The 21122-nt window shown below is 38.1% G+C and overlaps 1 protein-coding gene across 1 annotated transcript in view; it reads right to left on the bottom strand.

The window, feature by feature from the left end:
* Tbx15 (T-box transcription factor 15) overlaps positions 1 to 21122 on the bottom strand; it is a 132727-nt gene that overhangs the window by 47826 nt on the left and 63779 nt on the right. Inside the window, exons 2-5 of the mRNA XM_004667510.3 lie at positions 19219 to 19432; positions 14546 to 14647; positions 12779 to 12950; positions 11319 to 11486 (exon numbers count right to left, since the gene is read on the bottom strand). Coding sequence (XP_004667567.1) covers positions 11319 to 11486; positions 12779 to 12950; positions 14546 to 14647; positions 19219 to 19432 — 656 coding nt within the window. The remainder of the gene's footprint in view (positions 1 to 11318; positions 11487 to 12778; positions 12951 to 14545; positions 14648 to 19218; positions 19433 to 21122) is intronic.

The raw sequence follows: 21122 nt of genomic DNA, 5'->3' as shown, positions 1-21122 counted from the left end.
ACCTGAAAAGGATTATACTAAGTGAGGTAACCAAGGGCCAGAAAGCCAAATGCCACATGTTCTCTCTCATATGTGAATCCTAGCTACAGATGACTGGGCTTCTGTGTGAGAATGAAAATACTTAGTAGCACAGGCCAATAAGTTAAAAAGGAGACATAAAGGGAAGAGAAAGGAAGAGAGGAGGATACTTAATAGGTTTATATTGCAGATATGTAAGTACAATGATTGTGATAGGGAGGTTATATGATTGAGAATGGAATTTCAAAGGGGAAAGTGTGGGGAGGAGGGAGGGAATTAACATGGGATTTTTTTAACATGGGTATTGTTTTATAATCATGGAAAATGCTAATAAAAATTAAAAAAAAAAGAAACAGCGTCTAACCTGACCTGAGCCCAGGAACAGGAAGAGAAACCATGAGAGAATGCATTAGAGAGGCTGTGTTGTGGATATATCATGGAAATAAAGGCTTTTATTGCTTGCTATGGACATTTGGAGTGCTCATGAAGCAATATAACTTTAGTTATATAAATCACATTATGATCCCTTTAGTGCTTGTGCAGGTAACTCTGGCTACATGTAAAAATACAAAAGTAAATAGAAACAATATTCAGAAGAACAAAATAAATAAATTTCTAATGGCAATAGTCTTTATTTCAATCCCATGAAGAGGCAGTCTGGTTGATTCATATCTGGCCAGTGTCCTTTACAATAGAAAAAGGGATGCAAGTGACAGTTCCATCATAAGGCTTGTTATCTCTCCTGTGGAAGAGAAGGTTATGATAAAAGGCTCATAAAACAGAAGATAAACTTAAAAATTCTCCTTTTCTCCTACCTCCTTGGAGACAAAGAAGGAAGCAGTTGTATCCCATGTGCCTCCACTCCCCTAGTCAAACCAATGCCTTACATAGGGTGGAAATACTGGGAAGAAGCTGGTGAGCTCCATGTATGTAGGGAAGTGGCTAGCCAGGACACAGATGTGCTGCAACCTCATAAAGAACAAAATAGAAGACCTGAGTGAGGTCTGAGGTAAGCTGAGCTAATAAGGAAACCCTGACTGAGACAAGAAAACCAAGTGCAATTTTAGCAGGCTTTTACCCATAACAGACTATCAGATCCTAGGACCCAATGGCAAATGAACCACATGCCCCCAAGTAGCACTGTGCCCAGAAGACAGCATAAGAAGCCATAAGTAACCATAAGAACACATAACCTATTACCTCTGCTCTTGTGCACATACCACACAAGATGTGCCATGGTATAGCAGAGAGAGAGAAACCCCTAAATATCCAAAACAAAGCAATTTAGGCAGAGCAATATTATAAGAAGTGGAAAGTTATATGTTACCCTATTCTTCCCTTTTAGGATACACAGGCACAAAAAATTATGTATGCATTATTCAATTTTAATAATATACATGGAGAGAGCATTTGAATAATTTTGACTGCTGATTATGTTTACCAGTTTGACATATATGTCTATCTCACTTCCCTAAACTTAGACACAGACTCTTGATAAACCATTGTAAATGGCCTTAAAACTGACCTCCTTCCTTCCACTCTTGTCCTTGTCTAATCTACAGAGCCATCAAAGTGATCTGTATTAACACATTCATGCGGCATGCCATTCCCTTCAGTGGCTACCCCTGTTTATGATTCAAGCCAAGCTCCTGGCTTAGCTTTGCCTTACTCCAGCTCATGCTCCAACCCCATAATTTCTCTGCCCCAGTTCACAGGCTCCAGCCAAACTGGGCTTCTCTCAGTGCTGCAAGGTGCTAAGCTGCTTCCCTATAGACACACTTCACATGTATTCTACTCTTATACTCTGCTTTACACAGAGCTGACCTAAGCCTAGGTCTCAGTCTAAATGTTAGGGCAAAAGAGACAAGTACCTTAATCATCTCTGCTAGTGTTTGCAACTACAGACACCCTCTTTAATTCCCTCTTAGCTCTTAACCCAATTTGTAACCATATATTTACTTTTATTATGTATTTGCTGACATTCTTTTGCCTATATAAAATATAGGAACTATATTTTATTTTATTTTTGTTTGTTTTTAGGCAGGGTTTCACTCTAGCTGAGACTGATGTAGAATTCACTATGTAGTCTCAAGGTGGCCTCAAAGTCACAATAATCCTCCTACCTCTGCCTCCCAAGTCCTGGGATTAAAGGTATGTACCATTATGCTTGCTTGGAAGTATATTTTACATACAATTTTATTAAGCAGAGACTAGTATAACATAATATTGTTGCTCAATAAATAGTATGAATGATGAGTGAATGGATAGTTGTATATTAACCAGGAAACACTGGTCCCAAAACCACAAAAAGATTTAAAGGTTCTCAACCAAACAGCTCAGTAGCAGTCATGGTCATACTCAGTCAAGAGATAAGGAGAAGATACAGAAAATGCAGAAGTCACTAGGGCTCACTGATTTTATTTCTATAACCTTAATAGTTATTTGTATTGTCTGAGTTATTGAATGGAATGAAATGATGTGCTTGCTGGATTGATCCCATTCATTTTGATCACTGCCATTACCTTTTTTGCTAGCAACACGGAGGCAGTTAAATTAGGTATACATTTGGATTTGAGTGTAGTGCATGGTGAAATGTGTGGATCAAGTTTCAGTTTCCTGCATGTGGTTATCCAGTTTGTCCAGCACCATTTGTTGAAATGCTGTCTTTTTTCTAGCCTATATTGTTCAGGCCTTTGTCGAATATCAAGTAACTATAGTTGCTTGGCCCAAAGCCCGGGTCCTCAAGTCTATTCCATTGGTCTATACTCCTGTTTTTATGCCAGTACCATGTTGTTTTTATTACTATGGCTTTGTAATATAGCTTTAGATTAGGTATGGTGATGCCACCAGAGGTATTTCTTTTGCTGAGGATATGTTTGGATATGTGAGGCCTTCTGCCTTTCCATATGAAATTTGAGATCATTTTTTCTATCTCTGTGAAGAACACTGTAGGGATTTTAATTGGAATTGCATTAAATCTATATATTGCCTTTGGTAGGATTGTCATCTTCACAATGTTAATTCCGCCTATCCAGGAGCATAGGACATCTTTCCATTTTCTCAAGTCCTCCTCAATTTTTTGTGAGTGTTTTTATGTTTTCATTGTATAGATCTTTCACTTCCTTGGTTAACGTTATTCCAAGGTATTTTTTGTTGTTGTTGCTATAGAAAATGGGACTATGTCCCTTATTTCTTTCTCTGTACCTTTGTCATTTGCATATAGAAATGCTACTGATTTTTGTGCATTGATTTTGTATCCTGCTACTTTGCTATAGGAGTAAATCACCTTCAGGAGTTTTGGGATGGAGTCTCTCAGGTCTCTTACATATACAATCATGTCATCAGCAAATAGAAATAACTTCTTCCTTTCCAAATTGTATCCCTTTTATTTCCTTCTCCTGTCTTATTGCTTGAGCTAGGACTTCCAGTACTATATTGAAAATCAGAGGTGAGACAGGACAACCCTGTCTTGTTCCTGATCTTAATGGGAATTCCTCCAGTCTCTCTCCATTAAGTATTATTTGGGCATTCGGAGCTTTGTACATTGCCTTTATTATGTTAAGATATGAATCAACCATGCCAATTCTCTCCAATGTTTTGATCATGCACTACACTCAAATCCAAATGGATCAAAGTCCTCAATATAAGACCAGAAACTCGAATACTACTGGAAGAAAATTTAGGAAGTACTTCCCATGATATAGGAATGGTAAAAGACTTCCTGAACAAACCCAGTAGCTCATGACCTTAAACAGTCACTCAACCAAAGCTGAAGAGTTTCTTTACAGACAAGCATACAATAAGCAAAGCCAATAGTTTACCCACACAATGGGAGAAAATATTTGCGGGTTATTCAACTGATACAGGCCTAATCTCTAGAATCTACAAAGAACTCAAAAATCTATACAGTAAGAAGTCAAACACCCCCCCTCACAAAATGGGGCAAAGAGCTGAACAGGCAGTTCACAGAGTAAGAAACACAAATGGCAAACACACACTTAAGAAAATGTTCATCATCCCTAATCATCAGAGAAATGCAAATTAAAACAACTATGAGATTTCACCTTACCCCAATAAGGATAGCAAACATCAAAAAATCAAATGGAAATAAATGCTGGCGAGGATGTGGAGAAGTAGGAACACTTATCCACTGTTGGTGGGAATGTAAGATGGTACAACCACTTTGGAAAGCAATATGAAGACTCCAGAAAAAGCTGACTATAGAGATACCAACAGACCGAGTTATTCCCTTAGTGGGCATCTACCCTAAAACCTGCAAACCACAGGCCAGAGAGATTTGCTCAACCATGTTTGTAGCAGCTCAATTCGTAATAGCAAAGAGCTGGAATCAATCCAGATGTCCATCACTAGAAGAACGGATAACTAAGATGTGTTATATCTACACAATGGAATTCTAAACAGCAGTAAGAAAAAATGACACAAAGGAATTTGAGGAAAAACGGGTGAACCTGGAACAGATCATTCTCAGTGAACTTACCCAACCACAGAAAAAAAAATCGCCACATAGTCTCACTCATGTACAGTACCTAATCTGAATCTATCCAAGATACCTTACATACCCAGCAAGCATCTCATGGACTAGACACTAGGATGGACAGGAGGGCGGGGAGGGCATTGAAGGGGTGGGGAACACAAATCTAGACCCAAACGGCAACGGTACCATATAATTCTACTTCCTAAAAGGCAGACCAAATGGCTGAACCTTCACCAGGCCCTTACAGGAAACACCTGAACAACAAGACACTGGAGAGGGTAGGATCAAGTCTAACCCAAACCTTCTACATCTTCTCTCCCTCTCTCTCCCTCTCCCTCCCCTCTCCTGTGTAACTCTTGTATATTAGTTATATTTTTCCGCATTTTCTTAGTGGGCACTGACCTGTAACTCCCAATACCAGCATGGGGATATCATCCACAATAAGCTTTTGATCAGAGAGACCTACAAGGTTTCCTAAAAGACAGACAGATTTCTGTCAGAGTACTTGATGACCCACCAAAGGTTAGTGGTAAGACCCTATTGCTGAAGGCACCACATGCAGCTGATACATAAAATGGAATGACATGGCTGGAAGCCAGGAGAGAGCCAGTCCCCAAACAGTCAATGTATCTAGTGCCAGAAGGTGCTACATAAGCAACTGGGAGAAATGACCAATATCTGTCCAAGCAAGTCATGGTCTAACCTACTTAGCAGCAAATAACCTGTTGTGATGCCCACACAAGTGCAATAGTGGCACACAGCCATGGTGGGGAACCAGCTGCTCTTGATTTGGCTAACTGATCCTCTCAGTGGTACAGGACCCATAACTGGAGCTGGGAAACAAGTCAGAATCATATCCAAACATAAGCCCTCTCTCCAATATCAAGCTACCATCAATCATTTGTCCTGGTGCTAACTTACTCTCCGTTGGAGAATCTGATTCTCTTTTACAGATAGATTCAGATCCCAAGGAGAGAGCCACCCCATCATACCTCAAAAGGGCCCTGGCTGAAACTAAGGAAAATTGGCAAAACAAGCAAGGGTGTTGTTTTCCTGATGAAACAGATACCAGCACAAGGGGGAAGGAGACCAACACAGAGAAATATCAACTTCTACCAAATCAGAGAGCCAGAGTTTCAGAGGCTCCCAATACCTCATCACTGGAGCAGACCAAAAATGAACCCAACATGGCTCATGGAAATTTTGCAGAAGAGGGGGCGGAAAGAATGTCAGAGCCACATGTTGGGTCAAGATATGTAGAGACATTTATCTTACCCATAACTGTGGGCTAACTCCACAATGCATAACCCATATACCTCAACAAGGAGGGGCTAATGGGGAGGGGATAGGTCACAGATGAGCCTAATAATGGTACCAAATTGCCTGTATTTGCTGAATAGAAAACTAATTAAAAATGCAAAAAAATTAGGTATACATACAATGCACAGTGCAGACACAAACAGCATAGTCTCCAACAGAAATGAAATGAATAGGCTAAGCATGATTTTATAGAACCAAGGCTGAAAGAGCCTTCCCTTATAACTAAGAGAATAATCAGGTATTATTTATTTTTAACCATTTTGCTTGGAGGTATACAAAACAAAAATTCTGACACCACATGGTTAAAAATATCTAATTGGAAAGTTAGAGCAAAACTGGCTCAGTAAGACAGGATACAATGACTGTCTTAAGAATACTATTATATTTGCTTCCACAAAGCTGGCAGTGATTTCAGACATTCTACTGGGGTCATGGAGCCAAGTCTCATCAAGAAATAAGACTGTGTTACCTGGGGAGAGCATAGCTATGTCTTTAAATCTAGTGTCCTATTTGGGGAAAAAAATCAACACCCATCAGTTGTTTTCCCTTAGAGAAGACGACTACTTTGCAATGGAAATTTCCTGCTAAGTCCATGAGGATATGTTGGCATCAGGGTCTTCCAAGAAAAAGCATATAGTATTGAGTCACCTTTATTTTCCTTGTACCAACTTCTTCTCCCCAATTAAATTCTGAGCATGCTATACCTTTAACTTCTACAGATCTTCCACATTAGATTCCAAAAGGAAATAACAGTAATAATAACTTCAGTATATTATCAATTTTGGGAGTCTACAAGTTGGGGAGCAAGGTGGGGGAAAGAAATGGGAAGAAAAAAAGAAAAACATAAAATACCTCGTGAAAATAAAAATGCTTCTTTCCCACTTCATATCCAAAGAAGCAGAACCACAGACATATGCAGTGAGTTGCTAAACATATATCCAGTCCATGTACTTTGGAACAAGTGCAGATACTTTAGAATTATGGAAATTGGAGCACCCTTTATCTGAATTCATGATTTCTGGACTTTAAGATTTATAGCCCAGTTTAATTCCTCCTGTAACACTTGAAGAAATCAACATTTGTGTTCCAGTTTTTTTTAAGATTTTATTTTTTTTAATTTATTTATTAGAGATGGGGGGAGGGAGACAGAGAGAAAGAGAGAGACAAAGGAAGAATGGGCACACCAGGACCTCTCGCTACTGCAAACAAACTCCAGATGCATGTGCCACCATGAGCTTATGTGGGACCTGGAGAATTAAATCTGGGTCCTTAGGTTTCACAGGCATCCACCTTAACCACTAAGCCATCTCTCCAACCCTGTGTTCCAGTTTTTATTTCATCAACTGAAGAGAGTTAAAACCTGTCTTCTCTCTTTCCATCAGTATAAAATAGAATAACAGGGCTAGAGAGATGGCTTAGTGGTTAACCTTGTAACTTATCAGGTACAGATTTCAAAGATCCAGGGGAAAAGACCCGAGATTGCTTTGTTTAATTAGAAGGCCTATCAACAGAACCAAGAAAATATCAAACAATCATGCTTAGTAATTTATGCAGGGATTGCGGGCTTGTTAAATAGGCACCTATTTTGAATGCCATCACATCATGAATGCATTAACCTGACAGAAGGACAGAGATCAGAATTACCTATTTATTATAATTCCTTCAAGAGCCAATGTAGCTCTTCAAATTCCAACAACATGCTTATTCCCTAATGATAATATATTCTTCAAATTTGCCTCTATCCCCTAATCGCATCCATGCATAGACCCAGACATAGGGCAGTGTAGGCTAATTCCTTATAATTGGATAGCAGGATGGATCAATGAAACCATCCATGCTGCCTCACCTACTCTTCATAACTCCGTGGTGGCAGATACATTTGCACACACAGGAACCATAAGTTGAAGTTAAGAAACAGTCAAAGCCATACATTTTGTCTATGGAAAGTTCATAAATTAAGCTGGGTATATCAGCTGCCAAATCTCGTGATCTTAACCATTCGCCAAGCCCCCTCCCACTGAACCAGCTGTACACAAAATATTTATCTGACTTGAATGTACTCACCACTGGACCTGCTATGAGAGCAAATGAAGTGTGAAAAAGAGATTTCAAATACCCATGTTTGGTTCTTTCTCATAACCAAAGTAAGTCACTGTTTCTGACTTTCAATAATGGCTTTTATGGTCGTAAAATGGACCTACATAACATAGTGCAATATTCAGTCTTTGTTAATCTAGATTGTTCTGTATCCTTCTCTTCCAAAGGCAGTGATGTGACAATAAGTACTCCATTTTAGCTCCTTTTAGCTTCTAGCTATTGATCAAAATGGCAAATTGGGTAACCTTGATAAAGTCCAACCAGTTATTACAAGAGCTTAGACTGCCCCTCTTCTGGTTCAGAATGGATACCAAGGTCTCAACTATGCCATAGATGGTTTCTATATTGCTGCTGTATCTTGTCATTGCTTCAAAAATCTCACAAAAGTGAACTGTATAGCCCCCTTCATCACCCCCAGTCTTGCAATTTACCATTAAGAAGTTTGACAGGGTTTAATCATTTTAAATAATTTTTTAATTTTTAATCATTAAATATCATCTAAAGCAAACTAATGTTCCTTATTTACCATAAATAAAATGTGGCATCCACAAGGAAAATCTGAAGTTGGGAACACTTCATAGCTTCTGAGAAACTCTGACAATTATACAGTATTTAACATTTGCTAGGCTAAGGAGTTGCCACATTTAATTCCTCTGGAAGTAAAGAATATCTAAGGACTATTATCCAAAGCTAAAAAGAAAGATAGAAATATTCTCAGAATACCATACTCCCTCCCTCATAGTGATGAAAAGCCCCATGGGAGCTGCTGAAAGACAACAGATACTAACATCATGAATAAGCAGGGAACCCCACAGACTGTAATGGAGCTGCCAGACAAGTAGTACAAACTTGTGCAATAGTGACACACAGCCTCTGCCAGTGACCAATTATTATCTGATTGGACATGAGGCCTGCTAAGTGGGAAAGGACTCATATCTGATACTAGAAATAAAGTCAAAATCCCATGGTCAGGAAACTCATAGACTTCAGAGAGAAGCCTCCACTGTTCTCCGGAGAAGAAGAGTGGACTTGCACACCAAAAAGTCCCTCATATAATTTTGCATCTCCCTATAATCCCAAACTGCTCTCACTCTGGGTGGAGAATCTGTTTGATTTCTACAGAAGACAGAGAAAATGGAGGAGAACAAAGATTCATAAATAAGACAAAAAGATACCTGACCACCCACCATGAGATAAGCATCTCTACTACATCTGCCAGGGCCCAGAATAAATTGCCTGACTAACTGGCCCAGGGTGATGGTGACAGACATGGTGAACAATCAAAACCCATCAAAGCAGAAATCCAGAGGGTACAGAGAACGCAAAACTAAATCAGACTGCCAACAGACCTTCCATGGCTCAGGGAACATTGCAGAAGAGAATATCAGGAAGACTATAAGAGTCACAGAGTGGGCAGGAATACCCTGAGACACAGTCTCACTGCTATCCCACAAAGACTGACAGAGGCCTTCAGGACGCCACAGTGAATACCAAAGCCCAACTGAGGAGGGCTCTCAGAGTAAATGGAGCAGAGGGAAGGGGTTAAAAGAGTATGACTTGTTATACATGGGATCTGCTGGGGAATAATGATCATCAGTACTATAAATGAGCAGGAGATCCTACAAAGTATGAAAGCGACAATCAGCTAGGCAAGAAATACACCCCTAATAGTGGCACATAGCCTATGTGGATATAAACAAATTAACTACTCTCACATAGGACATGAGAGCTACCAAGCGGGAGAGAAGGCATACCTGGCACTGGAAGTACATAGACTCTAGAGAGAAGCCCCCCTGCTCTTTGGCTAAGATGAGTGGGCACATATGCCAAAAAGTTCCTCAAAAAAACTATGCTTATCACCTTTAATCCAAGCTGCTCTCACTTGAAGTTGTAGAATCTATCTGTTTTACAGATAGCATAGGACACTAGGGAGAGCCAAGGTCCATCAGTATGACAAGAAAAGATATCTGACTACCCAGCATGAGATGAGTCATCTCTGTCACATCTGCCTGGGCCCAGGAGAAACTGGAGGTGAAGCAGTGACAAGTGACACAAGTACTTCTCTCACTGTCAGCCTGACACTCAGCTCCAGGGACGGTGACAGACACTATGGTCACTCAAAACTCACCAAAGCAGAAATCCAGAGGCAAGAGAGAACTCAACAGTAAATCAGATGGCTAACACACTTGCCAAGGCTCAGGGCACATTGAGAGGAGGGGCCAGAAAGATTGTAAAAGCCACAGAGTGGGTGGGATTAGCCTGAGACTGACAAAGGCCTTCAAGACCCCACAGTAAATACCAATAACCCTGTAAGGGAACCTCACTGAAATGTGGGAGGGGAAGAGAAGATATAATAGTATAACCTTTGGAAAAATAAAACAATTTTTTTAAAAAAGTATCAGCACTTTCAAGAAACCTTTCTTATTCTACAAACCAACAAACAACCCTGCCCATATATTTTTCAATGAATTATTCCCCTCTGTTATCACTATGGATTTATGTGTTTTTTCTTTATGAAAACTCTTTGTAACGAAAATTTCATCTGAACCAGTTCTGTCAATCAGCTTTATTTTTCTACTAAGACTGAAGCCTAGTAACTTCTCAATAAATATTTAGGGAATGAACGAACATGCTATAGACACAAAAACTTACAAATGCTACAGTATAGTTCTGGTCATATGGAGGTGAACTTAGTTTGAAAATGTAAATGGAAGTGTTCTTAGTTTTCAAGGCTTGATGACTTTGAGGTTGCCTGGTGGAGGGATACACAGACAACTTCATGCACCAGGAAGGGCATGTATCAATTCTCTATACTTGCAGAGGAATTCCAAGTGATGCAGATAATTTAACCGGATTTGAAAGAGATCAAGAGTACAGGTACTAGAATTTAGGAGGTCTGGAGCTCTCCATAAAGGATCTTTTTTTTTTTTTTTTTTTTTTTGGTAAAGAAACAAACTTGTTAACCATTAAGCAACATGTTTAAATAGACATTTCTCAAATAAAGACATGCACATGACCTGTAGGTGTAGGAAAGAAATTCTTTTTTTTTTGTTTTTTTTTAAATTTGATTTATTAGTTTTCTTTTCATCAAATACAGGCAGTTTGGTACCATTGTTTAGGCTCATCTATGATCTACCCCCTCCCATTAGACCCTCCTTGTTGAATTAGATGGGTCATGCACTGTGGGGTTAGTCCCCAGTTAAAGGATCTTGTGCCTTATTTAAATGTAGACCATGTCAGCTGTCACTAAGCATCACCATACTGTCACCACCAAAGACATGTATATACTGCAAAACTGGTGGCTCACATTCTGATGCCATTGATAATTAAACATTCTTTAGCAAAAACAAGACTAACTTCCTTTAAGAGCAGATGGGGTAGTGATTACCTGCTGGTTCTGATAGGCTGTGACTGTGGTAAACACGGTCTCAGGAAAGTTGAATGTTTTTACCCCGTCTCCAACGGGAATAGGCTTAGTGGGTGAAAGGTCACTGCTAAAATCTTTGCGAATCACATGAACTCGAGGCTGGTATTTATGCATAGAGTGCAGAATGATCTGAAATGAGAAGATCAAATATAATGTTGGACTTGGCTTTTCAAGCTCTTGCAAAATAGTCACAAGAGGGAAGCATTATAGGAGGACAGATTGAGGGTGGGATACACAAGAACTAGAAAGCAGCGTACTTGCTGATAACCAGAAGAACTAAGCCTCTGAATAGTGTTAAATGGTAACATATAATGGGGTTTCCCTAACATGGATGGTAGATGTAATTCCATTTATTCTTGATTGGAAAGATACTAACTGATTATTCTAGTACCAGAAGACAACAGTTCACTGAACATTCTCAGAGTCTTGGCCCTATGGCAAGCTGTTAACTCCAGCTTCAAATTTTCATAATGAATCCATGTTATCTTTAAATTCTATACACTGTTGTTTGTATGTTTGTATTCACTAAATTTGTGATTTTTTTTGTTTTGTTTTGTTTTCTAAGGTAGCGTCTCACTCTAGCTCAGGCTGACCTGGAATTCACTATGTATTCTCAGGGTGGCCTCGAACTCTTGGCGATCCTCCTACCTCTGCCTCCTGAGTGCTGGGATTAAAGGCGTGCGCCACCATGCCCGGCTGTGATGTTTTATTTTATGTCATATGAAAGTAAATGGTGTGTGTGTGTGTATGTGTGTGTGTGCATGTGTGTGTGTTACTACTTCAGGAAATCATCATTTTCTTAAAGAAATGGGTTTAGCTTCTTCAAGCTTCATAGCAACCAGGAAGGATGTTAGCATTGACTGAAAATACAGCATATGTTCTCTTAACAGATGTAAATTATTGACATCAGTTTTTCAAATTATACCTGCAGTCTTGAAATTTAGTCTTCTCTCACAAATTCATAATTTTTTAGCAAATCAGCACAAACTGTCATTCCCTTGTTTCTCTTGGGTATGGCCTTGTGAAGTATTCTCCTAAATGCTATGATTTCTTTTGCCATTGTTTAATCTTGTTTCTCTTGGGCATGGCCTTATGAGTTATTCTATGGAATGCTGTGATTTCTTTTGCCATTGTTTAATCTGTTTTGTGTTTCTGCCTTGCTTCCTTGACTGGACTGTGAGTCCCTGGAGCAAAAAGTAGTTTGTCTGATAAATACAAGTTGAGACATAGCAGAAATCTCTGAAATATTAGACTTGTAGCAAGTGAAATTTAAGTGAAGAAAAATCATTTATGCTTAATTAAAGTGATTTAAATCACATACAGATTCTTCTTTTACCCATTTGCAAAAGTTTGGGGTATAAACAGCCCTCAAGCCAAAAGAATAACAGGGAGAAAGTGGAAAATGGGATTCTTTAACTCACATGCCCTTGATCATCCAGTTCATTGTTGGTCAGCTTGAGTTTGTCGAAACTGACCACCTGTCTCATCCATGTGTCTCCAGAAGCCAGAGAATCAGGATGTATATATACTCTTGGAGGCACAGGGGAGTCTGCATTGCCAGCCACCATCCATTTGGAGCTATGATACACATATCTGAGACAGAGAGGGAGAAAAAAGAACTCAGATGCAAATTCAGAGGGGGGAATGGAGGCCCAGGAAGCAAATAGAGACAGAAATAAAGACATGACAAAAATAGAAAAGAAGTGGGAATGAGAAAAATGTAAAGGAAAGTAACCAAGAAAAATGAAATATAGATAGAAATAAACAACAGGATGTAGTGGGGGAAGGCAGAAAGATGCTATAGTTAATGATCAAAACTACAGCCCTCACACCAAAAACATTCTCCCAGTCCTTTTTCTTTCTTCTCTCTCTCCTTTCCATGCACCCCTGTGTCCTGTGTGCACACAGGCATCCTGAACCAATGTGCCTAGCTAAATAAAAGGTATTTTACTGCAACCTTTCACCTTTCAAATGCAAACCATATAGTCCCTTGGCCACTTGTTCAGGATTTTGTTCCTTATTAGAAACATCTTCCATATTGTTCTATGAAATACAACCATGTACTGAGACCCTCCAAGCCTCTCACTTGTTAGCCATTTCCTTGCTAATAGTCTAAATCCTGTGGCATTTCTATGAGAATGGAAAGCTTTTTGTCTTATGCAACCATTCCCAGAACTGACATCAAATATTCCCAGCTGGTTACTTGATAAACCTGATTTTGAAATTCATTATCATTTACATTACTTTTCTTTAATGTTACTATACATGATATGTTGATTTACCAAACAAAGTCAGTTTTCCAGACCTTACCAATCTTTCAACGGTCCTCAAAGCCACTCCATGGATCTTGAACCTCACTGATTCTAAGTTCTAAAGGATGGAATGGGTCCTGAACCCAAACAAACGGGGGCACTCTGGCTGAATCACAACTGCCAAGGAAATGAGGAAGCATCTTTTCTAAGCATTGCAGTTTAGACCTTGCCTCACTTGGCCTGAATTCTCCCCTAGCATGCTAGCTCTGGCTTTCCCATCCATCTCTTACTTCCAAATTCATATATTGACAGCCAAGTTCTCTGATTTTAGATATTTCAAAAGTGAGCCATGATTCACTGTTTGAGATCTCAAGAGATCAAAAAAGTCACAACTTTTTATTATATAACATATAAGCCATCCAAGAGACTTGGAGACTACATTGGGTATTAGTGAATTTGAGATAGTTATTCAGCAAACTCATTCACAGTCATGTTAAGGGCAATAGGTCTTCTTTGAGGTCTATCCTCTCCACTTTTTGAGGGTAGTACATCAGACGAATGACTGAATATGCTATACTGGCCCACTCCTGTCTTTCTCCAAAATAATATCTCACAACTTTGTTAGCATTTCATAAACAAACTTACTCACCATATTATCACCAGACTCAAGACCCACTTAATATTTGCTGCTTCGAGGTAATATTGTGAAGCAGTAGTATGTTCAGAGCCAGGAATATTTGAGACTAAACTTACTAAACCTTGATTTCCTATTTTAGTTACTGCTTCCAGCATGATGATCTGCCACAAACCATTGATACACCCTCTGCCCTTGATCTTGAGTAGTGGACATTTTTAAAGTATTTCACCTAACGAGTTTAAAGAATTGTCTTGGCATATTGGTGATGTTCACATTCCAAATTCCAGAGTCCTTCTTACCTGTATCTTTTATTGTCCACTGGAACAATGTCCATTGCTATATAGTATTGCTGATGTGGATCCAATCCAGTGATCTTCACTCTCATGGCAGGAAACATTCTCCTATGAAGAACATGGCAATGAGCTCATCAAATGAAGAAGAAAAGGTAGAGGTAGAGCTCAGGTGTCTTCTTACTAGGTATTCTAAGCATATCAAAGTCCAATGTCCAGGATGGAGAGATGGCTTAGCAATGAAAGATCTTGTCTGTGAAACCTAAGGACCCAGATTCAATTCCCCAGCACCCACATAAGCCAGATTCACAAGGTGGTGCATGCATCAAGAGATTGTTACAGTGCCTAGAGGCCCAGACATACCCATTCTCTCTCTCGCTATCTGCCTCTTTCTCTCCCTCTCAAATAAAATAAATAAATAATAATTAAAAAGTTTAATATCCTCTAATTCTCAAAGTTGGCTATTGTTTATTCCACTGTTAATGACCACTAAAAATATGGCAAAGACATCTACTGTTGACACAGCATCTCTTGTTAGCTTACATTGATGTGCTTCATGATTCATAGACTGAAGGAGCTCATCACTTACCGTGTTTATATGTTTAATTTTTCAGTGTAAAACATTTTATTTAGTTTATTTGAAAATAATCACTCTAAAAATAATTTCTCAGAAAAATAAATAAGAAGAAAATGAAGGTGCAACTAGTGTCCAAAAAAGGACACCAATTTTCTCTTCAATGCATAAAACTATTTTAAAAAAAATGTCTGCAACTAACTTTTCAGACTGTCAATGTGTATGTCAGAGGAAGGAGTTTTGGAATAGGGAGCAAATGCCAAATGAATTCTTGTGGCCTCTGGGAAATACCTGTGTCTACCACAATGGCTTATTAAACTTGCCAAAGAAAGATAGGACAGGATATACACTTTACAACTTCTCTCATAACTGAAAAGAGGAGAAAGTACAACACAAAAGACAGACTGAATTTTGATAATTTGGGAATAAATTTCACTATTTATTTAATGATAAAATGAAAACTCTAAAATATTTTGTATCAATCCAAACATTAAAAAGTGCTCAGTTCAAAAATTTGGATTGCCCTGAATGTGCTCTAGGGTACTTGTACAGAAAATGCTACATTAAATTTAACCATCTGGGGCTAGTTAGTTGAGCTGGGAGGGCACAGTGCTAATGAGGTCAAGGTCATAGGCTTGATCCACATATGGCGTAATTGGCTTTGCTCCATTTCACAGCCATTGAAAAATACCCTGACCTCAGATAGCCATCTTGAAATGTGTACAAAGCTTTCTGTGCAAGTCATATATCCAGTATTTATCTAAGAAAAGCCCAAAAAGCAAGTGCCCCTATGGCAGTCAGTGATATCATAGGCATATTTGAGTTACAACAGTTCTTTAATAGGGAAAATGGTGAATTCTGAAACAGTAGCATAACAATATTTTATTTTCTACTTTATTACTTTACAAAATTTTCTGTTTGGAGATGATTTTATATTTTTTCCCTTGTCCTTAGAAGTTTAATATTACTGTGAGCTAATAAAATTTAATGGGTGGCCATAGTTAAGGACTAAATCTAATATTCTGTGTGGTTTATACACTTTGGTCTATACTATTTCTTCCATACATTTGAGAAACATAGTCTATATATTTAAATATAGATCAATAATTCCCTTGTTAACAGTAATGAATTAGAATTTATACTATGTTTAAATTATTTGAAGGCATCTTACCAAATATAGAAAGTCCTCTCACATCCTATTGTAAGAGATTTATAGCTCCTTCAAGTTACCTACAGAGGTTGTATTACATTGAAAGAAACATTTATTTTTGTCTTAATGACTTTAAGAAAAAAGTTCTTGGTGTATTTAAATTTAATCCCTTTTTCCCTGGAAAAGTTTCATGATCTTAAGTACTTAAGTTTTAAAATGAATGATATAGGTGAGTACCATCTATAAAACAAATCAAAGGCCCAGATAACCCACATTTTCAAACTGTTTGAATTCTTAAAACTTTATATAAAAACTACCTTTTCTTTGTTTAGTATTTTAGTAAAAAACATCAAGAGAAATTTTGATGTTCTGAAGAAATAATATTTCATACTTCATAAAATGAGTGACATTTAGCTTTAATATTATGGCTAAATTTAGGCCAATTCCTTTGTCTTCCTAAACCCATAGATCGCAATGAGAGTCTCTGTCCATGGTGCTGATCGCCCAGACTGATGGAGCATTCAAAAACCAAGGGCTCTGTAAGCTCTGAAGCCATTCAAAAGCAACAGGACTTTGGTGTGGATAAAGATATGTTGTTACTAGATCTTCTGAGTGGGAAAGAGTTCGGATGATTCTACTTAACTAACATAATGAAGAAAAATTGAAATTGGAATTAAATTTGAAAAGGAGAGCATAGAAGAGGAAATGAAGTGAGAAGAAAGAAAAGAAACAAAAAGAAGAAGAAGAGGAAGAAGAAGAGAGAGAAGGAGTTAAGAAAACTGATAGAAGAGGAAGCTGGTTTCATATACATCTGAGTTTTTCCAGAATTATCTGAAAATCTGGGTCATTCTTATACTAAAGAAAAGAATATGGTTCCTAAACCTAAAACAAGGACTTTAATATGACAAAAGAAGCAGGTATGGAATATGATGACATCTTCATGTATCAAAGGGAATTTCTGGAAACAAATCAGCAGAAGAAACCCTGAAATGATCCACAAAAGAGACATCGAGTATGTGCTCCAGTGAACTAAGCACACTAAGTGGACAGAGTGGGAAGTGATGTCAGGAACAAGACTGAGTGGCATGAACAGACCTAACAGCAAAATGAGACCCAAAATAAAAGCTAAAAAATCTTGTATACACACACATCAATTTAAAAAAAAAAAAGACCAGTTGTAATAGCACACTCCTTTCCAAAAAAAAAATCTTTTGGTGAAAAAAGTTTAAAACACTCTTTGAATTGCTTTTTTTCAAACCTAAACACCACAAAATGTAGAAAATCCCAAGTGATGAGAAAAAGATGCCATAAAAAATAAATCTTCTTCAAAGTTACTCCACTAAATAAGCCAGATTTTCATCACTGCTAAAATTGGGAGAAAGAAGAGTCCAGAAGAGGAAGAAAAGGAACATGGTTGTATGATGTCTTGCTGTATTTGGGAGTTTCTCTCCATTTATATAGGTGAACTGAACTTAATAAAAATGTCCATAAAATGGCTTATAAGGGAGATCTTTCCCATTCATATGACATTAAGTCTATCTATATTAGCCTTGAAAATATAATGATAATATAATTGTTTTTGCTTAATTTCATTGTCCATTCCTGTATGTTCAAAAGCTTAAACCAAATTTAGTTTTACATCAAACAATTTTCTTTTCAACTGAAGGGGCAAGAACACAACTATTAGCAGTGTAAAATTCTATATAGTCATGGCCACTACTTTAGATCCTCACAAATATGTGAATTTTTGGCCTACCCCTTAATACCCCTCTGCCTTGGTCAAGTTAATTAACATCTTTTGGTCTTTGCCTCAATATCCGCATATGGGATGACCATATCCCACTTTAAATGACTTCTATGAAGTTTAAATGGCATAGTATGTACTGAGTGTACAGCATGGACAGATACTTATCTATGGAAAATTGAAAGATGTCAAGAACGGCATGGTTTAAATAAAGTACCTATTTTAAAAGATACTGTGTTTTTAATTATACATTTATGTATTTATTCATTCATTTATTTGAGAGAGAGAGAGATCAAGAAAGAGGCAGACACAGAGGGAAAGAGAGATGGGCACGCCAGGGCCTCTAGCTACTGCAAATGGACTGCAGACATATATACCACCTTGTGCATCTGGCTTACATGGGTACTGGGGACTCAAACTTAGCTTTCAGAGGCAAGCACCATAACCACTGAGCCATCTCTCCAGCCTGAGATAACTGTGTTTTTCAAGCTTTTATTATCCTGTATAGATGGTTCCACAAGAGGATTCATAGATTAGCATAAAGGTTTCTAATGACTTGAAGCTAAAACACAATACCTGGATCAACAAGCAGTTCTCAAAGGGTGTACCAAGTCTTATTCTTACAGAATCATGTGGTCGTTTAAAGCCTTAGAAGATTCAAGCTGCTGCTTGGACAGAAAGCTCTGGAAACTTCCATGTTACAGAGTAATCACTTGTTTTATTAATATTTATTTATTTATTTGAAAGAGCAAGAAAGAAGCAGAGAGAGAGAGAGAGAGAGAGAGAGAGAGAGAGAGAGAGAATAGTTGTGCCAGGGCCTCCAGTTGCTGCAAATGAACTCCAGACACCTGTGCCACCTTGTACATATGGCTTATGAGAGCCCTGGAGATTCAAAGCTGGGTTCTTTGGCTTTGTAGTCAAGCACCTTAACTACTAAGCAATCTTTTCAGCTCAGTTGTTTTGGATCTGTTGGCCATTAGGATACCAAAAATTAGCCAAAGCCTGTTTATAGATGGAAAGTGTTTGTTAGAGTGGGGGATTGGCATGCTTGGAGGAAAATATAAAAATCAAAGTAAACACTTCAAGATTGCATTACTGAGTCCTAATGCACAGAAGCCAGTGCTGCCTTCACGTTGTTAGCACAGACATGTAAGGGAACATGATGGTACCCAACTCTGGATTCTTTGAATCTGCCCCCAAAAAAGCATCCTCACCTGCCTGCTTTGGTGATGATCATTTCCGTTCCAATGTCATGGAATCTTTTCCAGAGGTCAGCACATTGCAGCTCTACCTGTATCTCCTCCATGGAAGACATGGCAGCAGACACTGGGCCTGTGCTGGCAGAGGTAAGGTCAGCGTGTGAGCTGAAGGAGCAGGAGGTCCGCTCGGTGAGTGCCTCAGAATCAGACCCAGTGCTCTGCTCTGAATCTAAAAATAAATAAAAATAAAAATAAAAAAGTCACCAAGGCTGATGTGTGAAACTGCTGACCTGCCCTGGCCAGGTGGTAGAGTGGGGAGAGGAGTGAACAAAAGAAGGCTGGGCACTCGAGCTATGGTGTTTTATTATTGTTTTATGGTTTGTTTTAGTAATTTACAACCTTTCAGGTTTCATGTTTCCATCATGACATCTGGCATTTTAGTAAGTTTTAGTAACAACTAAAGAAAGTTGGTCCATAAGAAGCATATAAAGAATATTAATGTCACTATGCTGAGGCCAAACTAGGGTAACAAAATAAATGACAGATTACAGGAAAATCACAATTACATACCATCTCTAAATCTAGACTAGACTGTAATTTGTTGCTAACTTTGGATTCTTTCATCCCCAGCCACTCATCACCACCCTTTACATGGTGATTTTTAAACACAGAAATTTTTCCTCCACTCATCTATATCCTGGCCATCACAAGTAATGAAAAGTGTTTTGGGAACATTAGAAGCACTTTGTCACATATTTGAGTAAACACTTTTTCCAAAGAGACCAATCAAGCCATTTCTGAAGGTGGAAAAAAAAAAAAACTTCTGTTGTGAGGCAAGGATATAAACATATGGAAAAAGTTACTGGAGGAGGCTAGCTAAAGCAAAAGGAATAAATGAGCTCAGGAGATACTTTGAGTGGTTTGTGACATATGCATAAGGAGAGGGGTGATTCAAACAGTAGGTAGAATTCAAGGTAACCAAATAAAAAGTGAGTCTGGGCTGAGACGGACATGGCTCAGACCTTCTAGGTCACATGGCTCTTTCCTCTGTCTTCTGTTCTCATATGGGATTGGGGACAGTGGGGCAAGAAGGTAGAAAGATGATGGATCAAATCACATTTACCAGATATGAAGTTTCTGAATTTTTTAAACGTTACTTTTAGAAGCCTAATGTCAAAATTTCTAAATCCTAAGATTTTCCACTTTAAGATTAACTAGTATCACTCTTATGTTAAATATTACTGCAAACCCAGCCCATAAATTTGTTGCTCTAACCCAGCCTTTAACATCAAAGGCTCATATTACCTTCCCCATCAATAAATGGATATATTTATGAGAAAAGGTTATATAAACAAACACTTGACTTTGATAAATGACTTAATTTACATTAACTTGACATATACAATCTTATTGATAAGTTACTGATAATTTGATATACAGATGTAATGTGTAATGATCAAGCCAGGTTACATAACATTTCCTACTCCTGAATAAGTTACAATTGGGGGTATTTTATTTAACTGTTTTTTAATTCGTACATGATGACTGTAACTTGTATACAGCAACAGGGCACCATGATGATTTTTATTAATTGGTGTATATTCACTGCACATAGTATTTGGTTTCATAAATACAATTTCTTTCAAGTACAGTATGTATTTTGACCATATTCACTCCCCCATAACCTCTCATTTCTCTCCCTCTCTTCTTCCCCACACTTGTCTCCTTCCTCCCTCTAGTCTATAAATTCATACATACATACATACATACATATTTACATATTTATCAAAAAATCTAGGATCTATAACTGAAGGAAAGCATACAATATTTATTTATTTATTTATTTTTATTTATTTATTTGAGAGCGACAGACACAGAGAGAAAGGCAGATAGAGAGAGAGAAAAATAGAGAGAGAGAA

The sequence above is a fragment of the Jaculus jaculus genome, chromosome 19 (genome assembly GCF_020740685.1).
Source record: "Jaculus jaculus isolate mJacJac1 chromosome 19, mJacJac1.mat.Y.cur, whole genome shotgun sequence".
NCBI classification, from domain to species: domain Eukaryota; kingdom Metazoa; phylum Chordata; class Mammalia; order Rodentia; family Dipodidae; genus Jaculus; species Jaculus jaculus.
The sequence above is the reverse complement of the archived record's forward strand: the minus strand, read 5'-3'. Positions and strand labels throughout refer to the sequence as shown.